General features: G+C 41.8%; 1 protein-coding gene across 3 annotated transcripts in view; it reads right to left on the minus strand.

The window, feature by feature from the left end:
* The window catches only part of UNC80 (unc-80 homolog, NALCN channel complex subunit), a 127,270-nt gene that overhangs the window by 50,628 nt on the left and 56,971 nt on the right, over positions 1 to 19,671 (minus strand). For 2 of the 3 annotated variants that reach the window (XM_065637635.1, XM_065637634.1), the window contains exons 25-31: positions 18,689 to 18,822; positions 15,131 to 15,296; positions 9,809 to 9,909; positions 6,570 to 6,767; positions 4,293 to 4,400; positions 3,758 to 3,896; positions 231 to 412 (exon numbers count right to left, since the gene is read on the minus strand). In XM_065637635.1, the coding sequence (XP_065493707.1) occupies positions 231 to 412; positions 3,758 to 3,896; positions 4,293 to 4,400; positions 6,570 to 6,767; positions 9,809 to 9,909; positions 15,131 to 15,296; positions 18,689 to 18,822 (1,028 nt within the window). Of the gene's footprint in view, positions 1 to 230; positions 413 to 3,757; positions 3,897 to 4,292; positions 4,401 to 6,569; positions 6,768 to 9,808; positions 9,910 to 11,423; positions 11,628 to 15,130; positions 15,297 to 18,688; positions 18,823 to 19,671 lie in introns of all 3 variants that reach the window. The other variant, XM_065637633.1, reaches the window with a different exon arrangement.

Here is a 19,671-nt window from a genome sequence, read left to right on the forward strand (position 1 = left end):
CTTTTCTTTTTCTTTTTCTTTCTCTGATCTTTTTCCTGACCTGTGTCCCCATCACACTCTCCCCATTTTATACAGGAGTTCTACACATCATCTCCTCCACTAGTGTGACTTACATGACCATTTTTTCTCTAAAGAGATTTTCAGGCAATTTCATACCAGCATGTCATCACACATCTATCCCACAAGGCAAGCTGTAAATGGCAATTTTGTGTTTCATGTGTCCCATCTACCTTAAAGATCTGCTGTGCTCCCTCCTCCATCCTTGGCCAGACTTGATACCTAAACCTCCAGAGCGTGTGAAACTTGAGAATGGCATTCAGTCTTTGCACTGTCTCTGGGTGATGAAATTCGGACATCAGCATGTCAGAAACGGCCTCTGGCACTTTCACAGCACACAGCAGGAACATGGCGGCTGCACAGAGAGAACATCTGATCATCTGGTTGCCTTAATAACGTGTTTATTTGGCACAGAAAAACTGCAGCTGTTTTATACAAACCCCCACCAAAACCCCCCTATTATTGGCTCCAGAAATGAGATCAGCAGTCTACAAGACCTAGCAAAAATTGTACTGCTTCATGAAACCAAGCACGTGTGATTCCACCTTTTGGAGCCACACAGCGTTTCATGTGATGCTTGTAAAAGGTTCTGGAAAATCTGCTTTTAAAATAAAACACAGCTTTGCTCTTCTCACTAAAATCCCAGTCATGATTGGTTTCAAATAAGAAGCATCTCTTGACATAACAGGAGTTTGGCTTTCAAAGATTCCACTTCCAAGTCATTTTTGTGATGATTAATAAAGGCTGGTTTAACAGAAGCTCAGCCATCCCCTGGGAGCAGGAGGCAGTGCCCCAGTAGAGGTCTCATCTGTATATTTTCATAGATAAAACCAAAAAGAAAAGTTCTTAGTTAAATGGGCACTGTGCAATGACCACAATCTGCTTCCAAGAGAAAATAGAGTTGCTATGGATTGAGAGACAAAGGACAAGAACACAATGGAAAACAGCACAATAGAAGTTGAGCTGGCTCATAGTTGTTTCACTGGAGCATATTGGAATATAAACAGACACAGCCCAACTCCAGACCGATGGAGGCCAATCAATTTACAAGGGTATCTGAGGGGCACTGAGCAGGAAACAAAAGTGGGGTGTTGCTGTGGGAGTTCAGTGAGTGTCAGAGAGTTGCCCATGGCTTCTGTGACCAGGAGCTCACCACATATCACTGGAGACAATTTCTCTAGATTTGGCGGCTGTTCTTTCATAGTAGAAAGAGGACATTTGCCATTGTGTTTGCCTCAACAGTTTTTCAGAAGGTGCCAGGCAGGAGAGCTGTGCTGATGAGAGGCAGTCTGAACACCTGCAGAAAAACAAGGCTGCTCTTTGACTGCTTCTGCCCTGCCTTGCCCTGCGAAGGCTCCCATTCCCGCTCCACAGTCCCGATCCAAATCTGCAGGGACCCTCCTGTTTCACCAGCTCAGAGAACTTTCTACTCTTTGATCTGTTCAGTGTAACTGTGTCAAATCTTAACAGGACTGATATGAAAGCGTGAGCTCATACTGAAGTAACCAAAAAAGAAATGCAGTCTTGGAAGGGGTCAGTAGATGGTGCTGTTGTACACTAACACAAGTGTTCATGAATGTAATTTGTGCTGGGGATGAAACGATTCTTGCTACTAAAAAAGCTACTACGGACCCTCAAATGGGTTTTAATCCTCCCTTCAGGAAAGGGAGAAAGAGGAAGATGTATCTCAGAGGCTGCTCCTCATTAGGAAATGCGACAAAGCTTTGTTCCCTTCCCTTTTCTGTGAGCCATGGTGAGTTTTTGGTAAAAGAGTATCCAAAATTATTCCCCCAGAAAGGTACTTTGTATGCACTTGAGTGCAGTTTCAGGCAGCTCGTTTCTCTTATTTTGCTCCTTTCTCTTCCTGTCTGCACACTTGGCCTTGGAAAGACAAAGGTGAAGGGGAGAGCACGGAGAAGACCTGTGGGCTGAAGAAGAGCACTTTGCATCTGCTCTATCAGTGCGAAGTGAGGGAAGCAGAACTGGGAGAAGAACATGAGATGTGGAGTCAAGCAATGGACTTCATGGCAGAATTCATTGCCAGCTGTGGAAAACGAAGAGCTGGTAAGCTAGGTTGAAGTGTGGTGAAAAGAGGTGAGAGGCCTGAGGAGCACTTTAAAACTCTTGCATTGTTAGAAGGTTTTGAAAAAATGCCTGTAATGTAATCTCCAGTGTAAGAACACCTGTGAGGGCTTCCTTAACTGCACAAATCTGGGGAAGACGGCAATCTTTAAGCCATTTCCTTGGGTGCTGAGGGAGAAGAAAGGTAGAATTTGAAAGTTGTGGGAAATTGGCTTACAAACGAATTTGCTTAATTTATGCTTAGTTTAAACAATCTGTGTGTTGTGTGTGAGGGATGTTCACATTTTCTATGGTTGTGGCTCATGATTTCTGAACATCTGGCATCAGCACACACTGGCTATGAGTGTTTGGACAGGACAATAAGAGTAGAAGGGTCACCCTGTGTCATTTCATCTAATCCCTTTCACAAACTCTTACACCTGAGTGCATTTTCCTCTCTTTTCTGGTGTTATAAATCTTCTGTTTTCAAGGTGAAAGAAGTCATAAAGAGTTCATACTCATCTTTATGCTACTGTGGCTTAAATAATTCTTCCTCATCTGGTCTGCTATATTTATGGAGAGCAACAGTATCCCCTCTCAGTCTTCACCTGAATCCATTAAATAAATATCCTCATCATATAGGTTCTTCCTTCTTCCTCCTATCCTAATAGTCTTTAATTGTACCTCTCCCATGTAAATGTCTCTTCAGTGACCAGAATTGTGCATGGATGTACTGCGTTATAGGTAATTGTAAAATGTGCTTTACAACAGTGTTAAGAGTTTGAATCTCTAATGAAATACCTCTTCTGACACATCCTGACTGTATTTATTGTTTCCACAGCTGAATTTCTGCTCAGTCAGTCAGTCATCTTCTGGCCAACTGATATATTCTGAATTCCTCCAAACCTATATCAATTCCATGGGAGAAGATCCAAGTTCATAAGAGAACAATTCCTCTTATCAGTTTGCAAGGACATAATCTCATGTTTTGTAGTAATAAATTTCGTCTCATGTCTGAAATTTCTTTTTCAAGGTAACACTCTCACAGGTATATGATATTCTAATCTTCTGTCTTAAAGAGGCCTCTCAACCATGTGTCATCAACAAATGTCATTTGCACAACTTAGTACCAAATGGAAATGGAAAATTTAGATAAACACCACATCATAATACTACTTATTGAGCAACACTGCTGTCTGCATGCAACATGAGAATTTTCCTTTCAGCACAACAGAAGAGCTACGACAGTTCCACTCTCACCTCCTTTCTCTGTTCTTCTATCAGCCTTTAACTGCTACTACCAATTTCCATGAGGCAACATACAAAATATTTCATTAAACTCTGGACAGATTAAATCACCATTTCCTCTGCCTAGAAACCTAGCTAAACACAAATACTAGTTTTGATGCTCTCTAATCACCCACCACAACCAGGGTCTGAGAGATTGCCTTCTTGCTGTCTTGACCACCTCTTTTGTATGGGGCACAAAAACACATGAAGGTCTATGAAAACCAAACAGCTCCCAAGAAACCTTTGGTGTCACAAGGACTTCTCTACTATAAAGCTGTTGTGCAAGGCCCTGTGATCTACTGTGAGCTGTGTGGTGAGGGTAGCCATACTAAGTGTTTTTTTCTCTTACCTGCTGCTCCAGCCATGTGCTCATCCACACTGAGCAGCAGCTCCCACGCTGCTGGCTGGATGTCCCCATACATCTCTTCTGTGAGGACAGGAGCTGCCTTGATTAGAAGTGACAAAGGTGCAGGGGAGAGGCTCATTACCTGTAAAAAAACAAGCCATGCCTTACAGCTGAGCTGTGTTATTGCTGTAAACTGACAGGTCATATTTTATCACATTTGTGAATTTTAAAAATATTTTAAAATTTATTTTATTTTTTTGCATCCCCAGTTTTGACGCAGGTATCACTATGGGAAGCCAGAGATGCAGACTGCGATTTAATGGAGCTACATGCTTAAAGGATTCTTTCATGGGGTTACCCTGAGAGGCTTAAATTTAGCATTACTCAGCTGGGGAAAACATGCAGGGCTGAACCGATTGATATTCAAGAACAGTTCTTCACATGGGCTTGAAGATCCATATACATTTTCCTTCTTGTTGCAGTCTAACCTGACATCTATGTATCAGCCTTCCTAACCAGCATATGGCCTAATCAGTACCTGGTGCCTGATGTATTTTAGCATTCCAGAGTCCTTCTTGCCTTCCAAGTTGATATCGATCACTCTCTTTTTTAGAGAAGGAGTTCTCAAGCATGACTTATCTGAGCACTGGAAGGAAAAAAAAAAAAAAAAGCCAGTGAAGTTCACATTTAGATGTCCCAATGTGGAAAGGGAGGAGATCATGTACAAGAAGAATTTCCATACACTAGTCTAGTACTGTCTAGTACCAGAACTGTAGCACAGAGTCTTCTCCTGTGCCAGCAACAGGCCCAATATCAGTGACATGACATATCTCATGCAATTTTCTTCTCTTTTTAACAATGCTTTTCCTAATAAAACCTTAAGGCAGAAGCCACTAAACCAAATGAGGAATGGGAATGTGCTCTGTGTAATCCTCACAGGTGGCACACCCATTCATTTCAGAATGGTACTTCAAGCAGCTTAGAGGTAAAAAATCTACAGCTTCCTTCCAAAAAATTACCTGCAGAGGTGTTTAGTGTGTACAACAGTGATTCCCCTCAGCTACATTTATCTTTTCCTCTTCCTCAGAAAGCATAAGTGAGAACACACATCAGGACTTGAGCTCATGCCTGCCTAAGAGTTGTCCCTCGTGGATTGCCAATGACAGTGACAATGATGAGTCCTTTTAATGTTAATTATTCACAATAACAGGAACTTTTCCCAGAATGCTGGCTTGCCACACTCTTCTCCTCAAGCTAGTAGCCTGCTGATTAGCACAGGGGTCCTCATATATCAGTGAATTCACAAGCCCTATGGACCACACAGGCAGGTCTGCATATTGCAGCTACCTCCAGCCTTTCATTCTGCACACTGCGAGAGTAAAAGCGAGGTCCCTCTGGAACCCAGATAAGTGAACGACAACACTTGAAAGATACCAGATTATGAGGAACCAGGATGAAAAGTCTACCATTACATAAAATACAAAAGTTATCAACTGTTCTCCTGCAGTGAGGTCTGTACAAACACAGTGCATGTGTTTGTAGAAAACCTTATTGTCCCCCAACTTTTTTTCCTTGTTGTTGCTTAAGGGCTTTGATGGATGATCACTTTGCTTTGCAATTCAAAGTGGGAGATGAAAGAACGCACAGTAAGGTACAGTGTTCTTTTGCTACCTTTCATGAACCCTGACAGCTGCTCATCTCAAACCTGCCTTCTGCAGAGGAAATTACTTTCTCTCTTCCTAAATATCTGATACACTAGTTTTCTGTGCCAGAGGAAACATACAGGGGTTACAATTTCCAGGAAAGCAGAATCATTAGCTGTTGTTTCATCTGCTCTGTGCTTCATTCCATACAAATACCCTTCGATTTTCTAACTTGACAGAAAACAAACCATCTGCTGGTTGATGAAGAAATGTTATGAACTTGTGTCCTACTCCTTCATTTTGCACTTACAGGGACGACAGCCACCTTACCCAACTGAAATCTTCATGACAGTTTCATGAACACTTTGGTTTTCAATGTTACTGCATTGAAAGTAGTGGAATGACTCTGCCATGCAAGTATTCAGAACAACTGTAGTCTGTCTGTTGTGGTCAGGAATATGAAAGTATTAACCAACTGTTGATCTGATTCAGTTGGTACCTGGCTCGGCAGTTTGCTGAAAGTAGAAATGTATTTCCACTGAAGTTACAGGTACCACTTAAATGGCTAAAAAAGCACAATCTTGTTTGAATATTCTGAACTGGTATTTAAAAATGTGTGACTAAAGAGACCGTAACATTAAAGACTAATGTATACAATTCTTGGAACAGCTCTGAGAGCTCAGACCTAAAAGAAAGAAATTATGCAAGATTTTACAATAATTTTGCAGGAATTTCAAGTGTGATTCTTATTAACAGAGGAGAAGAAACATGAAAAAAAGAGACTGGAGTCCAGGGGCTGATAAGTAGGTGCCATAAAAGAACATGAAAGTCAGGTTATAAGCTTTTAAATGACCTTATCAGCAACTAAGATTCTTCCCAATCAGTACAGATTATCTTCCTTCCATAATTCTAAATAACTTCATAGTTTCTGGGTTTTGGTTTTTGTTTGTTTGTGGGGTTTGTTGTTGTTGTTTTTGTTGCTGTTGGTTGGTTGGTTGGTTTTGTTTGGGGTTTTGTTGTTGTTGTTGTTGTTTTCCAGCAAAGCTGTGTTTAGGAAGGGCCGTATTTATTTTGTCACGAAATAAGTGTTTGAGTACATCATGCAGTCCTTGAAGGTACTTTTGAGCTGCCTGGACAAGCCCCAAAACATTCCGGTTTTTCCATCTACTCACTTCCTTTTGTTTTTTGCCTCTTGCCACACTGTTCAATGTGCTGTTTTCTCGCAGAGAGTCCACTGTGTCTCCATACAGGAGCTTGATGGCCCGGACAAGGCGAGCACAGGACCGGCTGTGATGGAGGTAGCAGTGTGGATGACAGTAGTCAATGTGAGTACATATGAAACTTTGCTGGTTGCACAATAGGATCATAACCTTGAAAAGAAAAAAAAGAGAACCGTTACTTATAGAAAAGGGAGTTACACAGAGAACTACACAGGGCAGCCTATGATGGAGACAAGCTAACTTTTCCACAGCCTACCTGGGGAGGCACAAAGCTGAACACAGCTCTTTGAAAAGGGATGTGTGTCTGTGCATAGCTCCATACTTGCAAGTGGTTTACTAACTAGCTAGGCATGGCTAAAGAAATATTAGTGTTAACAAAACAGACAAAGAGACAGAGCTGCTGTAGATGTGTATGTTTGGCTGATGGCAACATTAAGGTTTAGGAAAACAGTATTCTCTCAGTTTACAGAAGAGCCGTTGTATCACCACTCTGAAATGAGCACTTAGACTGGAAATTGTCAACTACTCAATCATCATTAAAGCTGCAAATCCACGAGGTTCAGGGGTTACTTTCCTTCAAGAAACGTTAAAGGAAATGCCTCAGGATGCTCTCACATAGGAATAAGCTGTGCTAGCTGTCCTGCGTATGCTTCCCTTCCTGTGCTTGGGCAGACCCATCCAGCCTGGCTTTGCGTTAGCTGGCTCAGTTACTATTCCTAGCGGTGTTGCGATATGGCAGCAAGAAGCTCTAAAACCTCTCTAAGAAACAGAGTAAACATTTAGACATTTAGCTACTCTGAGCCCTGCTTTGCTGCAGCAACACTGCTGTTATTCCCTAAACTAATTAATTAAAGACAGCCTTGGGTAAGTCTATGCTTCAGTGACTACTCTCTAGTGTAACTCAGAGGGTTTCTTCCCAGGGGAGCAAAGCCCAGTCCAGCAACTCTTTCTATATTCATGTTCCACACACACACAACCACTTGGCAGCACTGAGGAAAACACGCAGGCATCCCCAAGACATTGATGCTGTAGGTCACAACTGGCCTTTATGAATCCTTCTCTCCATCTCACAACCTAGTGCAGATATACTCAGACCTACCAAAAGGAGCTATCCCACCTTTTCCATCCATTTATGGTCTGTACAGCTGCAGTCTGCTGGCTCTCTGAAGTAAGGCAGCCACATTGCTCTCAACTCTCAAATATTTAGAATTCTAAAAGGTCAGGAGCTTAATTTAAAACAAATCTGTGCTGCATATGTGTGATTCTTTTCTTTGCCTGCCTGTTCTGGCCTCGTGTTATTTTGGGGTCAATCAAGAATAACTCAAGCCACTAGTGTTGTATCAATGTGCAAATAGTATCAATCTGATCAGCATTGTGTAGCCTCTACCCAGCCTCTGGTCCACTGTTGTAACTTGCAGTTACAGCACACTGACACAGAATGAGGGCATCATGCTCTGGGCTGCTATATAAAGGACAGGTAAAGGAGGACAGGTAAAGGAAATGCTGGTGCATGCACAGAAGCAATTTGAACCAGTGATCCTTTTGAGTGGTTTGCCCACGACCATTAAGTAAAGCAGGTTTTTGTTTTGCCTGTAGTTTTTAGTGACCATCCACCCACACCTTCTTTCCAATAAACAAAAGGAGAAAGTTCTCATGCAATATTGGTACTTGCGTGGCATTAACTGGAACAGATGATTTTTCAAATCTTCCTTTCTCCTATGCAGGCTAATCACATGTAAAATGAGACAAACATCTCGAGTTCCCTTCAGTTTATGTCTCATTCTTATGAGTCCATGCATCCTCCCACATTGAGTAAAGGCACTATGATTTATCCCAAGCTGCTAGATAAGGAGATGCCTTTATCTATCCATTAATTCATCACTGACTACACACTCTCATGTCTAACATACTCAGTTTAGTACACTGGGATTTCCAAATGAGATGTAATCATTATCAAGAACATCACAGTAATGACAGAGAAGCAAGATAGTCCAGGGATTGAGGTACTAGCTTGGAAGACATGACATTCAAGTTCCTTGCCCCAACACCCTCTTCCAAAAAAGACAGCTATCAGGAACTGCTTCTGACATCACAGTATTGGATTAAGCCTGTTCTTGCCCACACCCCACAGGAATGGTGCAGTTGACAGCAGACTGTGTGAATACTTGGGGGAAAAAAGAGGATATCAACTCGTTATTGACACCTGTCTTTCCCAGAAGCAACTCAGAAGTCAAAAGGCATCTGTCCTCATACACATGTGCAGGACACAATCTGCGCACAGGGAGTTGATCCAACTTTTCTGCAGAGCCTGTGCACAAGAACACACTGACCGTACTGCACCATCACAGCATGTCATGAGGCAACACAGGCACAGGTGTACAGTCCTTGGATCCTGGTGGATCGAATTGTGTACACTTGCCCAACTAACTTCTGGCATGTCTAAATCATGGGTACAGAGATCACCAAAATGGATGTCTTAGGCCTTCCATGACTAAACCCCATTTGCACTGGTGTACTCGCTGTCTGTTGGATTGACTCAAAACTACACAAGGCCCTGTTAGGTTAGACATTGTGATAGAACGCATCTAATGGAATAAAAGAAAATGTTCCAAAAGTAAGAATTTTTTCCCCACAAGATTAATAATTAAGCTCATTGTCACAGAGTTAATGGAGACAAAAATATACAAATTGCCTTAAAAAGGGGTTGGAAAAACTCCCTAGGAAAAATCTTCTGGTAAGTAGTAAACATGGTGGTCACAACAGAACTTCCAGCTCAAGTATTAATAGCTTCTAAAATGCCACTTCCCAGGAGCTGGGAGCCCACCTCACACTGAAGCCCATTCTGTTACTCTTCCTGAACTACTCCTTACCAGCCATGCTGGAGGGAAGATACTGAGCTAATGGATTGTTCAGCTGGGGTAGCATGACTGTCCCTGCATGCCTAGAGAGAAATAGTTGCTTTTCCCTTACAAACTGTATGAAAAACAGAGGGACCAAGACAAAAACTCTCTGCTTTTAGTCCATTTTAGAAATGGCAAACAGACGATTTCCAAAGGTCGCGTCTTACTTACACTTGAGATCCTTGATGCTACGTGGAGAAAGCACATATTGTGATCTGGTTAATTGCCAGCACAAAGGTTTTCCTACTGAAAATGCCATCCTTGAGACTGTTGCTGGCAACTCATACTTACATGCAGCCACGACATGTTCCGATGATAGTTCTCCTCCGTGCCTGTGTTGCTCAGCACCTCGGGCTCAATGCTAGGTTCGCTCGTGCTCCAAGGGCTCCCTTCTTCAAAAGAAAAATACCCAAAAGGTGGTTGTTTTTATTATGCCCTATGTGCTTTAAGACTAGGGACAGCACTTGTAAGCCAGGCCAGCCTTGTGGGAACAGACCAGAGTACACAGAATATGCCACACCGGAAAGACAGAGTTTGGACTCCCCTCCCCAATCCTTGTATCAAGCTGGCTTGACAATTACAAGAACCATTTAGACTTGGTTCACAGGTCATCTTGTCAGTAGCAAACACTGCTCCCTCCCTGCTTTTTTCTTTAATGGAAGGGGCGAAGGTAAATGAAAAACATCAGAAACAGATTCTTTGCACCATTCAGATGCTGCAAATGGTTGGTTTAGTGATCTGCATTGACTGGGCTCTGTGGTTAAAAACGTCAACAAAAATCCAACCAGAAGTGGCATCCAACTGGAAATGCCAATGGGCGAAGTCACAACTAATTGCCCATGGAAACTGCTAATGTCATGGGGATGAAAGGGGAAAAAAATCCTGATTCTACCACATTAGTTCTAAAGAACTCAGGCGAGGGAGATATTTCTCCAGGAGCTTCACTAATCCCTGTTTCCTCTAGCCATTTCATAACCCATGGGCCTCCTATGAAACTAACATTAATGCTGTTACGAGATGGCTGGGGATGAATTCTGGTTAATCCTTTCTTTCTCTTCTTCAAATGAACTGTGACTTGCCAAAGTCTGCTGAACACGTAATCTCACTCTCCATGTTGACCTACTGAGCAGCTTTTGGGCAACATAAAAACAACCATTAGGCTTGGGAGCTTATTTCAGCTTCAAATGTATCCAAATTGTAGGTTTTGGTTAACATCCCTAGCAGAGGGAACCCCTTTAGTTAAACCGTGATGGAGATCTCTCATGGCAGGATGCACATTTGGTTTCCGTAAGATAAATATATGGTGATCCATCTTTGAAAGACTGAGGAAGACATCTGTAAACTATAAAAATGTATCTATATGCCAATATGTAGAAATACAGTATGTAGCATGTACGTGTTATGTTCTACATATAGGAATATATTACATGTCATACGACATGACAATGACATCATATCCTACACAGAATATGAAGTGCATGTCTGTACATATATATATATATCTCTCCTTTCTGTTACTATGGACAATAAAATATCATATATGCATATGATCTCACATATTCATTATATCGTATGATTTAGGGGAGTGTGTATGCGCACATACACACGAACATGTGCTCCCCTGAAGACAGCGTGCGCTTGGCTGGCAGGCAGCAGCATTCCAAGAGTTCATGCTCTAACAAGGAGCTCTGAATTGACAACCTGTGCACGGAGCCGATGCTGCACCCAAGATATGGACCGTGTTCCTCCCAGGCCCTGGTTCAGGCAGGCCCTCAAGAGGATGCTCAGTTTTTCCTAGCCTGCTGGGGTGGGGGTCTCTTGCCATTTCTAGCTCTGCTGCAATCATATGAAGAGTTTAAGGTCCTGCCTATTGTCCCCTCCCTTTCCACCCACTCATCTAAGTTACCTATATCAGTGACAGTGTCCCTGCTGTGGGACAGCTGCAGCTCCTCATTCTCAGACTCTGAGTCCTGCCGTGATAACTTGGTGCTCTTTAGGCTGCCGGCCCGGCGAATGCTGGAAAGGGAACCCCCTTTCTTCACCCGGAAACTGCGGGTTCCTTTAATCTGGAGCAAGCGGGAGCCTCCTATCCTGATCTTCCTGCTGGGAACTGTATTAAAAGAATAAAAGAGGACTTTTTTCCCCTTAATTTTTCCCCATTTAAAAAAGAAAGATATCCTGACCCTCCCCTCCCTCCCGACCCTTTGCTGCCAGCCTGTATTGCAGCGTCTTCTACCAAGGGATGTGGGGCCAGAGGGTCCCTCCAAAGCCACCGCCAATGCAGCTCTGTCAATCAGGCAGTAAAGATGCTTTAGGGAAAAGTGTTCAGCACCTCACTTCCTGGAGACCTTGTCTGTATTGGGAATTAGCCCTCATTCAACCACCAGCAAGAAGAGTCAGTTGCTCTAACACAAACCCAGAATGTGGACAAGGAAAACCTATGATTCACACCAATTTGGATCAGTTCCTGCCAGGAAACAGGATCTGCCCAATGGATGTAAACTGCAGTTTTCTTTGCCAGCCCCTGGGGTTTACATTAGTGCAGAATCACCTCTTGCTAGGGATAGATGGCTGAATCCCAAGCATGAACAAGGCGCCATGGACAAACCTATTTTCCTGTGGGCCTGGGTTCTGTAAACCTCACTGAGCTTTGCAGTAGGATCAATTATTTATTCATACAGCACGTGTGACTGCAGCAGGGTAGTCTGCTTCATGAGGTTAGCACGCAAGGCTTCTTTGAAGTAAGATTTGCATGAATCCATGTCTCTGCATGTTACTCTTCATCATTAGAATGCTTTAGAGGAAACGGAGCACGTAGATCCTCTCCTTCAGACAAATCAGCAGCTTTCAGGCATTAACAACATCCATTGACACTCTGCATTTTTGATGAGCACAGACATGAAATGGTTCAATGTTCAAAGCACCAACCGTTTGCACTTTCATTCTCCTCTTAGTTCAAAGGCAGTACACAGCAGTATGTCAGTCCAAATGTTGCAACACTCAGTCATTTTACTGCAGATCTAATCAGGCAAGGCCATGTGTGATCAATTATCTTTTGGTGTGTTGTTGAGAATGAACAGGATACAGCTTTTTAGATACCATAGGTAAGCAAAATATTTTAACAGAATTGTATTTTGGCTTCAGGAAAAATCAAACACACCTTTAACTCCTGAGAATGCCCCTAATTCCTCCATAACCCAATTCCCACTCCCATTTCCAGTGGCTAACGTCCTCGACGAAGACAGCTGGATAGTTTTTGAGAGCTAGTCCTCAGTCCACATGAATCAGCTGGGCAAATCACGGTTGAATGACTGGAAAAATCTCCCTCCAAGTGACCATGCTGAGCCCCTTAGCAATCACTACTGCTTGAATTCTGTTCAGATCACCCTCAAAAGAGTGGCTCAGTTCCCCCAAATGCCAAACCATTTTAGCACTTGTAACTGCATTTCATGAGGTCGGCAGAATCCCATTTTAGCATCCAAATAGTGCACACGATCCTCTGAGACCCTGTGTCTGTCTAGCTTTAGAGTCTGTATTTCAGACCTACCTGGAGCAGATTCTATACAGTAAACTCGTAGATTTTGGATAGCTGTTAAGGCACGTCTGGTGTAAGCAATGAGAGCAAAGTTTTTAACACTCAGGAAAGAATAAAAGGAAACAGATTAGTACTCAAACAGGTTGAGATATAGAAACCTGTCACTGCAGGTGAAAGAAATTTAGTTACATTCACACAACATTTTCTTATCTAGAAGACTGTAGATTATGAAAGATGCCTCTGCATCTGTTATGTTTGGCCCAAGTGGACCCCCAGAAGAATATTCTGTGGCCAGAGAAAAGAAAATAATTATTGTAATTTTTAAATATAACATTACCTTGCATTTACTTAGGTTTCAAATTACTGCAAATACATTTTTGCTAGAGTATATTAACATTCAGCCTTCCTACCACAGTCACTTTTTTCATCTCTAATATATAGTAAAGGGGCACCTTTAGTAAAGGAGTACTACATGACAGCTTAGAGAAGAGGGAGAATGGGAAAAAAGCCCAACTGTAACTGCAGGGAAAACATAGTTTAATGGAGTCAAGGATGCAGAAAGTTAGTATTATGTTTGCAAAAATAACTCAAATCTGCATTATGCCTGTAGCACAGTAACACATGAAAGAAAACCTAAGTCAGCATCGCCTCCAAGAAAAGCAGGATGGTTAGAGGCCAGCCACCAGCATTTTCCAGCAAGATTGCCTGCTTGTACACATTCTCCCACTCAGGTAACATCCCAGTGGATGAGACTGCTGCCTGAGAGGCTGAAAGGTGGTTTCAAGCATCATAAATATCTTCCAAAAAACCCACCCCAAACCCAAGCTTTTCCTCATCTAAATAGTTAGAGAGATACTTTTCCACTAATCTTAGACTATCAGACAGACCATGAGACCATGTGCTTCTGTGGGCTGCTAATATGCCAAGGGTACAAAACACAAGGTTGAGAATTAATTTATATAGCTCATCTTTCTTAGGTGGATACCTAGCTGTCTTCACAGGAGTAACTGTCCCACCCGACACACAATTTTGGAGGCAGTTTTACAGCATGCAAATTTTGGAAACAGTTCTAGTATTTTCTCCAGGAATTGTGGCAGGGTCACAGCTGAAGAGAATGCAAAATTTATCCAAAGCCCCGTGAAGTCAATAAAAGCTCCTCTGAATCATTAATACACATTACAGTTCCTAGAGGATAACCAGCCACAGACTCCATCCTTTTCAAACAATCATCAAACATCTATCCTTTTCAAACAATTACCAAAGTTATCATTCAAACATCTGCACCTTTATATGGTTATTAACGAGACAGAATCAAAACAGTTCTAGAAAACTTGTTAGAGGGAGATTCATTTACAGGTAACTGTCTGGCAGATTAGCCTCTAATTGCAAATACGCACGATGACTGTATATTGTATTGCAACACTTGTACCATCAGATAGTATGTGAGTTTTGCATGAGATGGCTCAAAAATGGAAACAATCTGCTGTTCTCAGCAAACACAGTGAGCTTGAAGTTTGCTTGTACAGTATACAGTATGTTGGTAACATTAATCTGCTAGCCATCAAAAGCCACATAGGTGTGTGTTTTTATGTGATAGCAAAGAATTCAAGTGATCAATCACTAATTTTTTGAGATGCCATGACTTCCAAACCAGTACAGATTTTCACAGAGAGATCCCGGTCTTCCCTCCTATCTGTGGTTTTCCCGAAATGAAAAATTGTAATCAAAGTAAAAACCAAACGAACACTTTTGATCTTTATTTTTAAAGTGAATCAAATAGTGATGCTTCTCTCAGCATCCCACTGAGAAAGAGTTTCAAACAAACCATCTTCCTTTTTAGAAATCTTGCAATGCTCTCTATCGGTTTCAGTCATAGCAGTGTTTTATAAAATTTAACATCTTTGCTTCTCACATGTTTTATATTGAACCCTGAAGGCCAGAAGCGTCTCAGAAATGATTCAAAGCCACATGACTCCATGGCTGCCTGCTTTTTAACACAGTCTGTGCAAATGAAAACATAAAATCAAGCGCCACTTCACAAGCCCTGAGAATACAAAAGCCTTATTCTGCTGACAAACCTTTTTTCTCCTCGAAGCCAGCCTCAGATTTGAGGGTGTGGCTGCTGCTGTGCAGGGAATCCTTTGAATCTTCATTTTCATCCAAAACCCCAGCAAAGCTGATCTTTCTTTCATACCTGTGCCGGTCCATCTCAGGGTCCAGACGCAGCCTGCAGCTCTCCAGATCCTGTAGCAGAATACAGACCACACAGACATACAAGCAGTATGAGCCCCCATGCTTTTCCCTGCAACCACATAAGCTTCAGATGGAAATTTTTTTCTATCACGGAGTTCTCCATCTACCCTGGCACTTTCTAATTCAACTCCTTTTAGGGCTTGCAGCACGCTGAGCCACACAGTAGGCACCACCAGGATGAAAGAGTGAATGGGTGTTAACATACATTTCTGGTTAACACTGCTGAGTGAACTGGCACCCTGTCTGCAGGCTCATGAGGGGGAAACACATAAATGGTCCCTAAATGGACAGGCGGCAATAAAAGGTGGCTGTTGCCCAAGGCGCTGGCTGGATGGTTAGGTGTCTACTCCAAAGGGCTCCCTGTGGTTGATTAGGGAATGCATTGCCACTGTTCTCACCAGAGGCAGAACGGCTGAGACAAAGCCAGCTGACAGCACAGCAGCCATGAAAGCATGGCACGGAGCAAGCTGTCTGGGTGCAGATCAGGCTGAAAGGACACAGTGGAAAAAAGGGAGTAACAGATACGCTGGCTGCACTTAAATTCTGGAAAATAAACTGCATTACACAAGAAAGAGGCTACTCTGCACCTTCATTTTCTTCTAGTAACAGAAATGGCACTGTTTGTGCCACCTACAGGCTACCAATTTAGGCCAAAAAGCGAAAGTTCTTTCTCTAACCACAGCTAGAAAAAGTTAAAGAAAGACTGTGACCTCCCACACTGGCAAATGCTGGACTCTTCAAGAACACTATTTGTGCCTTCAGACTGGGTATTGATGTCATTATCTTTGAGTTCTCCCCACCCAAAATGTAACAAGCTGAAATCTAAGATGACACAAAGTTCCTTGCTGTGAGTAAATGGCTGATGAATGTGAACGATAACATCTCTGAAATTATCCAAAATAGTTACTCTGGATAAAATTCTGTAGGATCAAGAGACCTCATACTGGAATTTGCATACAAAACTCCTTTAGAAGTTACTGGGAGCTACTTGCGTAGTGACAAAGTTCACTACTGTAAGAGTTCATTTGGGAAACAGAGAGGGGGGAAAAAAAAATAGTCTTCTCAAAAATATGTTTTAGACTGAGCTCTGCTGAAATGGGTTAACTAGCCTATCTAACACCAGCTGAAGGTCCCAAACCATTTGCAGTCAGCTTTGCATCTCTAGGGAAAATTATCATGAATGGTTGTCAGAAAAGCTAACAGTTGATTGCCATTAGGGAAATATTTTGACTTTGCTCAATAACAAAAACTGGGATATAAAAAGGTGGGTTCTTAAAGTAATGGTTTGTAGTATCTTCTAGTATGAAACAAAGGCTAAAGCATTTCAGGATAAAAATCTGCGACCGAATCTGTCTGAATTACAGAGGCTTCATAAAGTAGCATGCATAATGGGAGCCATGACAACAACACAGGTATATTCCTAGGGCATGGTCAAAGTTCCCCTCCCTGGAGTGTTCAAACACATTACTACTTCCATGTGTTCGTCAACATGCTTACACTGGAAATTGCTGCCCCCACGAATTAACTGACAGATTGAAATACATCCTCTTAGCACACAGTTAGACTGACTCTATCTTCAGCAACTGCTAAGCTAAAATGAATGACTTTCCAGGACAGCGAATGACAAATTCCAGTTCTCTGCCTCTCCTGTGGCAGCAGAAGGCTCCAAGAGAATGTATCCATCACTCTTAGCCATTTGCAAGGTGACTCTGTATTTACTCCACCAGCTTCAGTAAAAGCCTTTGGTGGAAACTTCAGTTAGGACTGCCTGCCTCACTCAAACACAGGTATGGGTGCTTGTGCCCTCAGCCTGGCAAATCTGGATGGACTGTGGGTAGTTAAACTGGTTCGCCACAACTAGTTCAATTGCAAATGCTTCAGTTCTTCAAGGCTGCCAAGTCTGCGGTCATTATTTATGCAACACGTATGCCTACAAACACCAGCAGAAGTGAGTTTTGCTCTACTGGAATTTCAGCTTTGTGGATCATAACATTATGTACCTGATTCTTTTGGAAAGGAAGCATTACTCCACAAATACAGAGACAATATTTTAATCTGGAGTGTTGTTGGCTTCCCCTTCCCCCATACAAAGTTAAAAGCACTCTATGGCCATTTTCTCTAATATAATGTGACCTTAAGGTTTCTTCTGCCTATGCATCACAGAATAATTCCTCCTTCTCTCCCTTATACAAGTCTGAAAAGCTATTAATCAGTTGCATTTCTATCTGGCACAAAAGCATGCATTTTTGTTGACCTTCATTACCCGACATGTTCTTAGTTCCAAGCCTAACTACTTTACTGAGATTAATTCTAAACCATGGTATTATTCTGCTTTTGGATGCAGTCATTTATTACACGGTAAAAATATCAACAGCATTTAGGAAGACTTCTGCTGAATTTATCCCTATTTTTCAAAATTGCCATTCTTGCATACCTGGGGAATGAGACACTTAAACATAGGTTATCTACAGCCTTTGAAATGAATTTTAGAACCTAATTACAATAACACCCAGACAAATCAGCCTGTCAAGCACATATGTCATCAGCAAAATTTGATCTAAGTCTGTCATTAACAAAAACCAGAATAGTAGGGCTAAATCCATCATGTTCACTTGGAAACTTAGACTCTCGTTCTTTCTTTATAATTTTATGCTGATTTCCTAAATATATTAGGCTTAAAAGTTGAAACTGCATGTCTGCCATTCAATTCTCATCTCATTCCATGCTAATGACCTCTGAAGCTGATTGTCACCTTCAACCCAATTTGACAGAAGATAACCGAGTGCCTGGGTATTTTCTGAAACAACATGCTAAAGGCAACGTTAAATCGCATTATTAGACATAAGAAAATCTACACAAGAATGAACCACTAGAAATCAGGTTTCATGGGTTCTGCTATTCACAAAATTAGTTGTTGCTTAATCAGTCATTTAGCTTACTATTCATGCCAGGATTTGCCTGTGTCTCTCTCAGTCTCATGGAGGTTTCTCTCTTTCGTTGTTTCTTTCCTTTCTTCCCCTAGTCTCTTCAATTCTGTTATCTAACCCAAACCAAAAATCTGCAACTTTGAAGTTCCATCAAATTCTCTGTAAACCATCCTCTTCCTTTCTCCTAACTGCCCTGTTCAGTTGTCTGTCAACTAACTCTCCGAATCAGCTAGATAGCATGTGAGCTGTCACCTCCTGCAGTCCATTTCCAACACCTCTCAGGTTCTCCACATCCAGTTTCTCAATCCATCTGCTGCCCTTTTCTCTATTTTGAAACTTCTTTGAACTTCCCGTACATGTTGTGCTTCACGATCTTATCTTCTTAATCAACCCAGGCCCAGTGCCCAACGACTTCTATGGGCACAGCTCCCTCTCCAATGTGCATTGTCCACTTACCACAAGAGGCTCAGTACGTGGCCTGGGCATGTAGGGAAAGGTCTCCCGAAGGAAAGTGGTTATCTCCAGGAGAAGCTGACAGGCTGCCATTTTCAGTGCAAAAGGACAACAACATTTGGTAGGATTCACAGTGCCTAGAAAAAATATTTCTGTGGTGAGCAAGGAAATTATACAAAATCTGGAACCAAGAGGTGATGGACATTTCCACATATGGTGCACAATGCAAGCTGTACTAGAAAGAGGGAAACCCACACTTCTATGTATGCTACTTTTCCTACACTAAAAGGAACATTGCCAAACAAATATCAATCTATGTATTTACCAGCACGTGCAATAGTACCCACACACTATAGCGTCTATTAAATTATACTGAAATAACGCTACAGTGTACTAGAGCATATAGATGGTGAAGTACCTAGTAAACTAACATGATCTTGTAGCATTTTGTATACACTCCTTTTAAAGTTAATACAGGTTAAGTATCATAATAGATACCCTTCTTCCCCTTTACAGTTTTGCATTCAGCCGAATCTTCTCCAGTTCTAAAAACGAGCTGCTTTCAAATATAGGGAATTTCTCAAAATACATGGAGTCATGACTAGTCAGCAAAGTGGTACTGTGCCTGCTTTAATTACAAGCCTGATAACTGGAAAAGACAGCCTCCTTTGAAGTCAGGCTTCTTTATTTGTGCAAAGAATCCAAGTGCTATTTGGAGATAATCAAGGAAAAAAAAAAAATCAATCTGCTCAATAAAATTATATATTCAAATGCTCAATCTAAAACAAAGGGGGAAACTTGAAGTTTTGTCTCAACTGAGTCTAAACAATCAGCTTTCGAAAGCCCTACATGTTGTAACCCATCTAATGACATGCAAAGCTTGAAAAGTATGAAGGATTCTTCAGTGCCTGATCAATTTGAAAAATACTATTTAGGATAACGGACAGCAAAATAGTAAATAAAAAAATCCGTTGTGACAACAATTA

This window comes from Caloenas nicobarica, chromosome 6, assembly GCF_036013445.1.
Source record: "Caloenas nicobarica isolate bCalNic1 chromosome 6, bCalNic1.hap1, whole genome shotgun sequence".
NCBI lineage: Eukaryota > Metazoa > Chordata > Aves > Columbiformes > Columbidae > Caloenas > Caloenas nicobarica.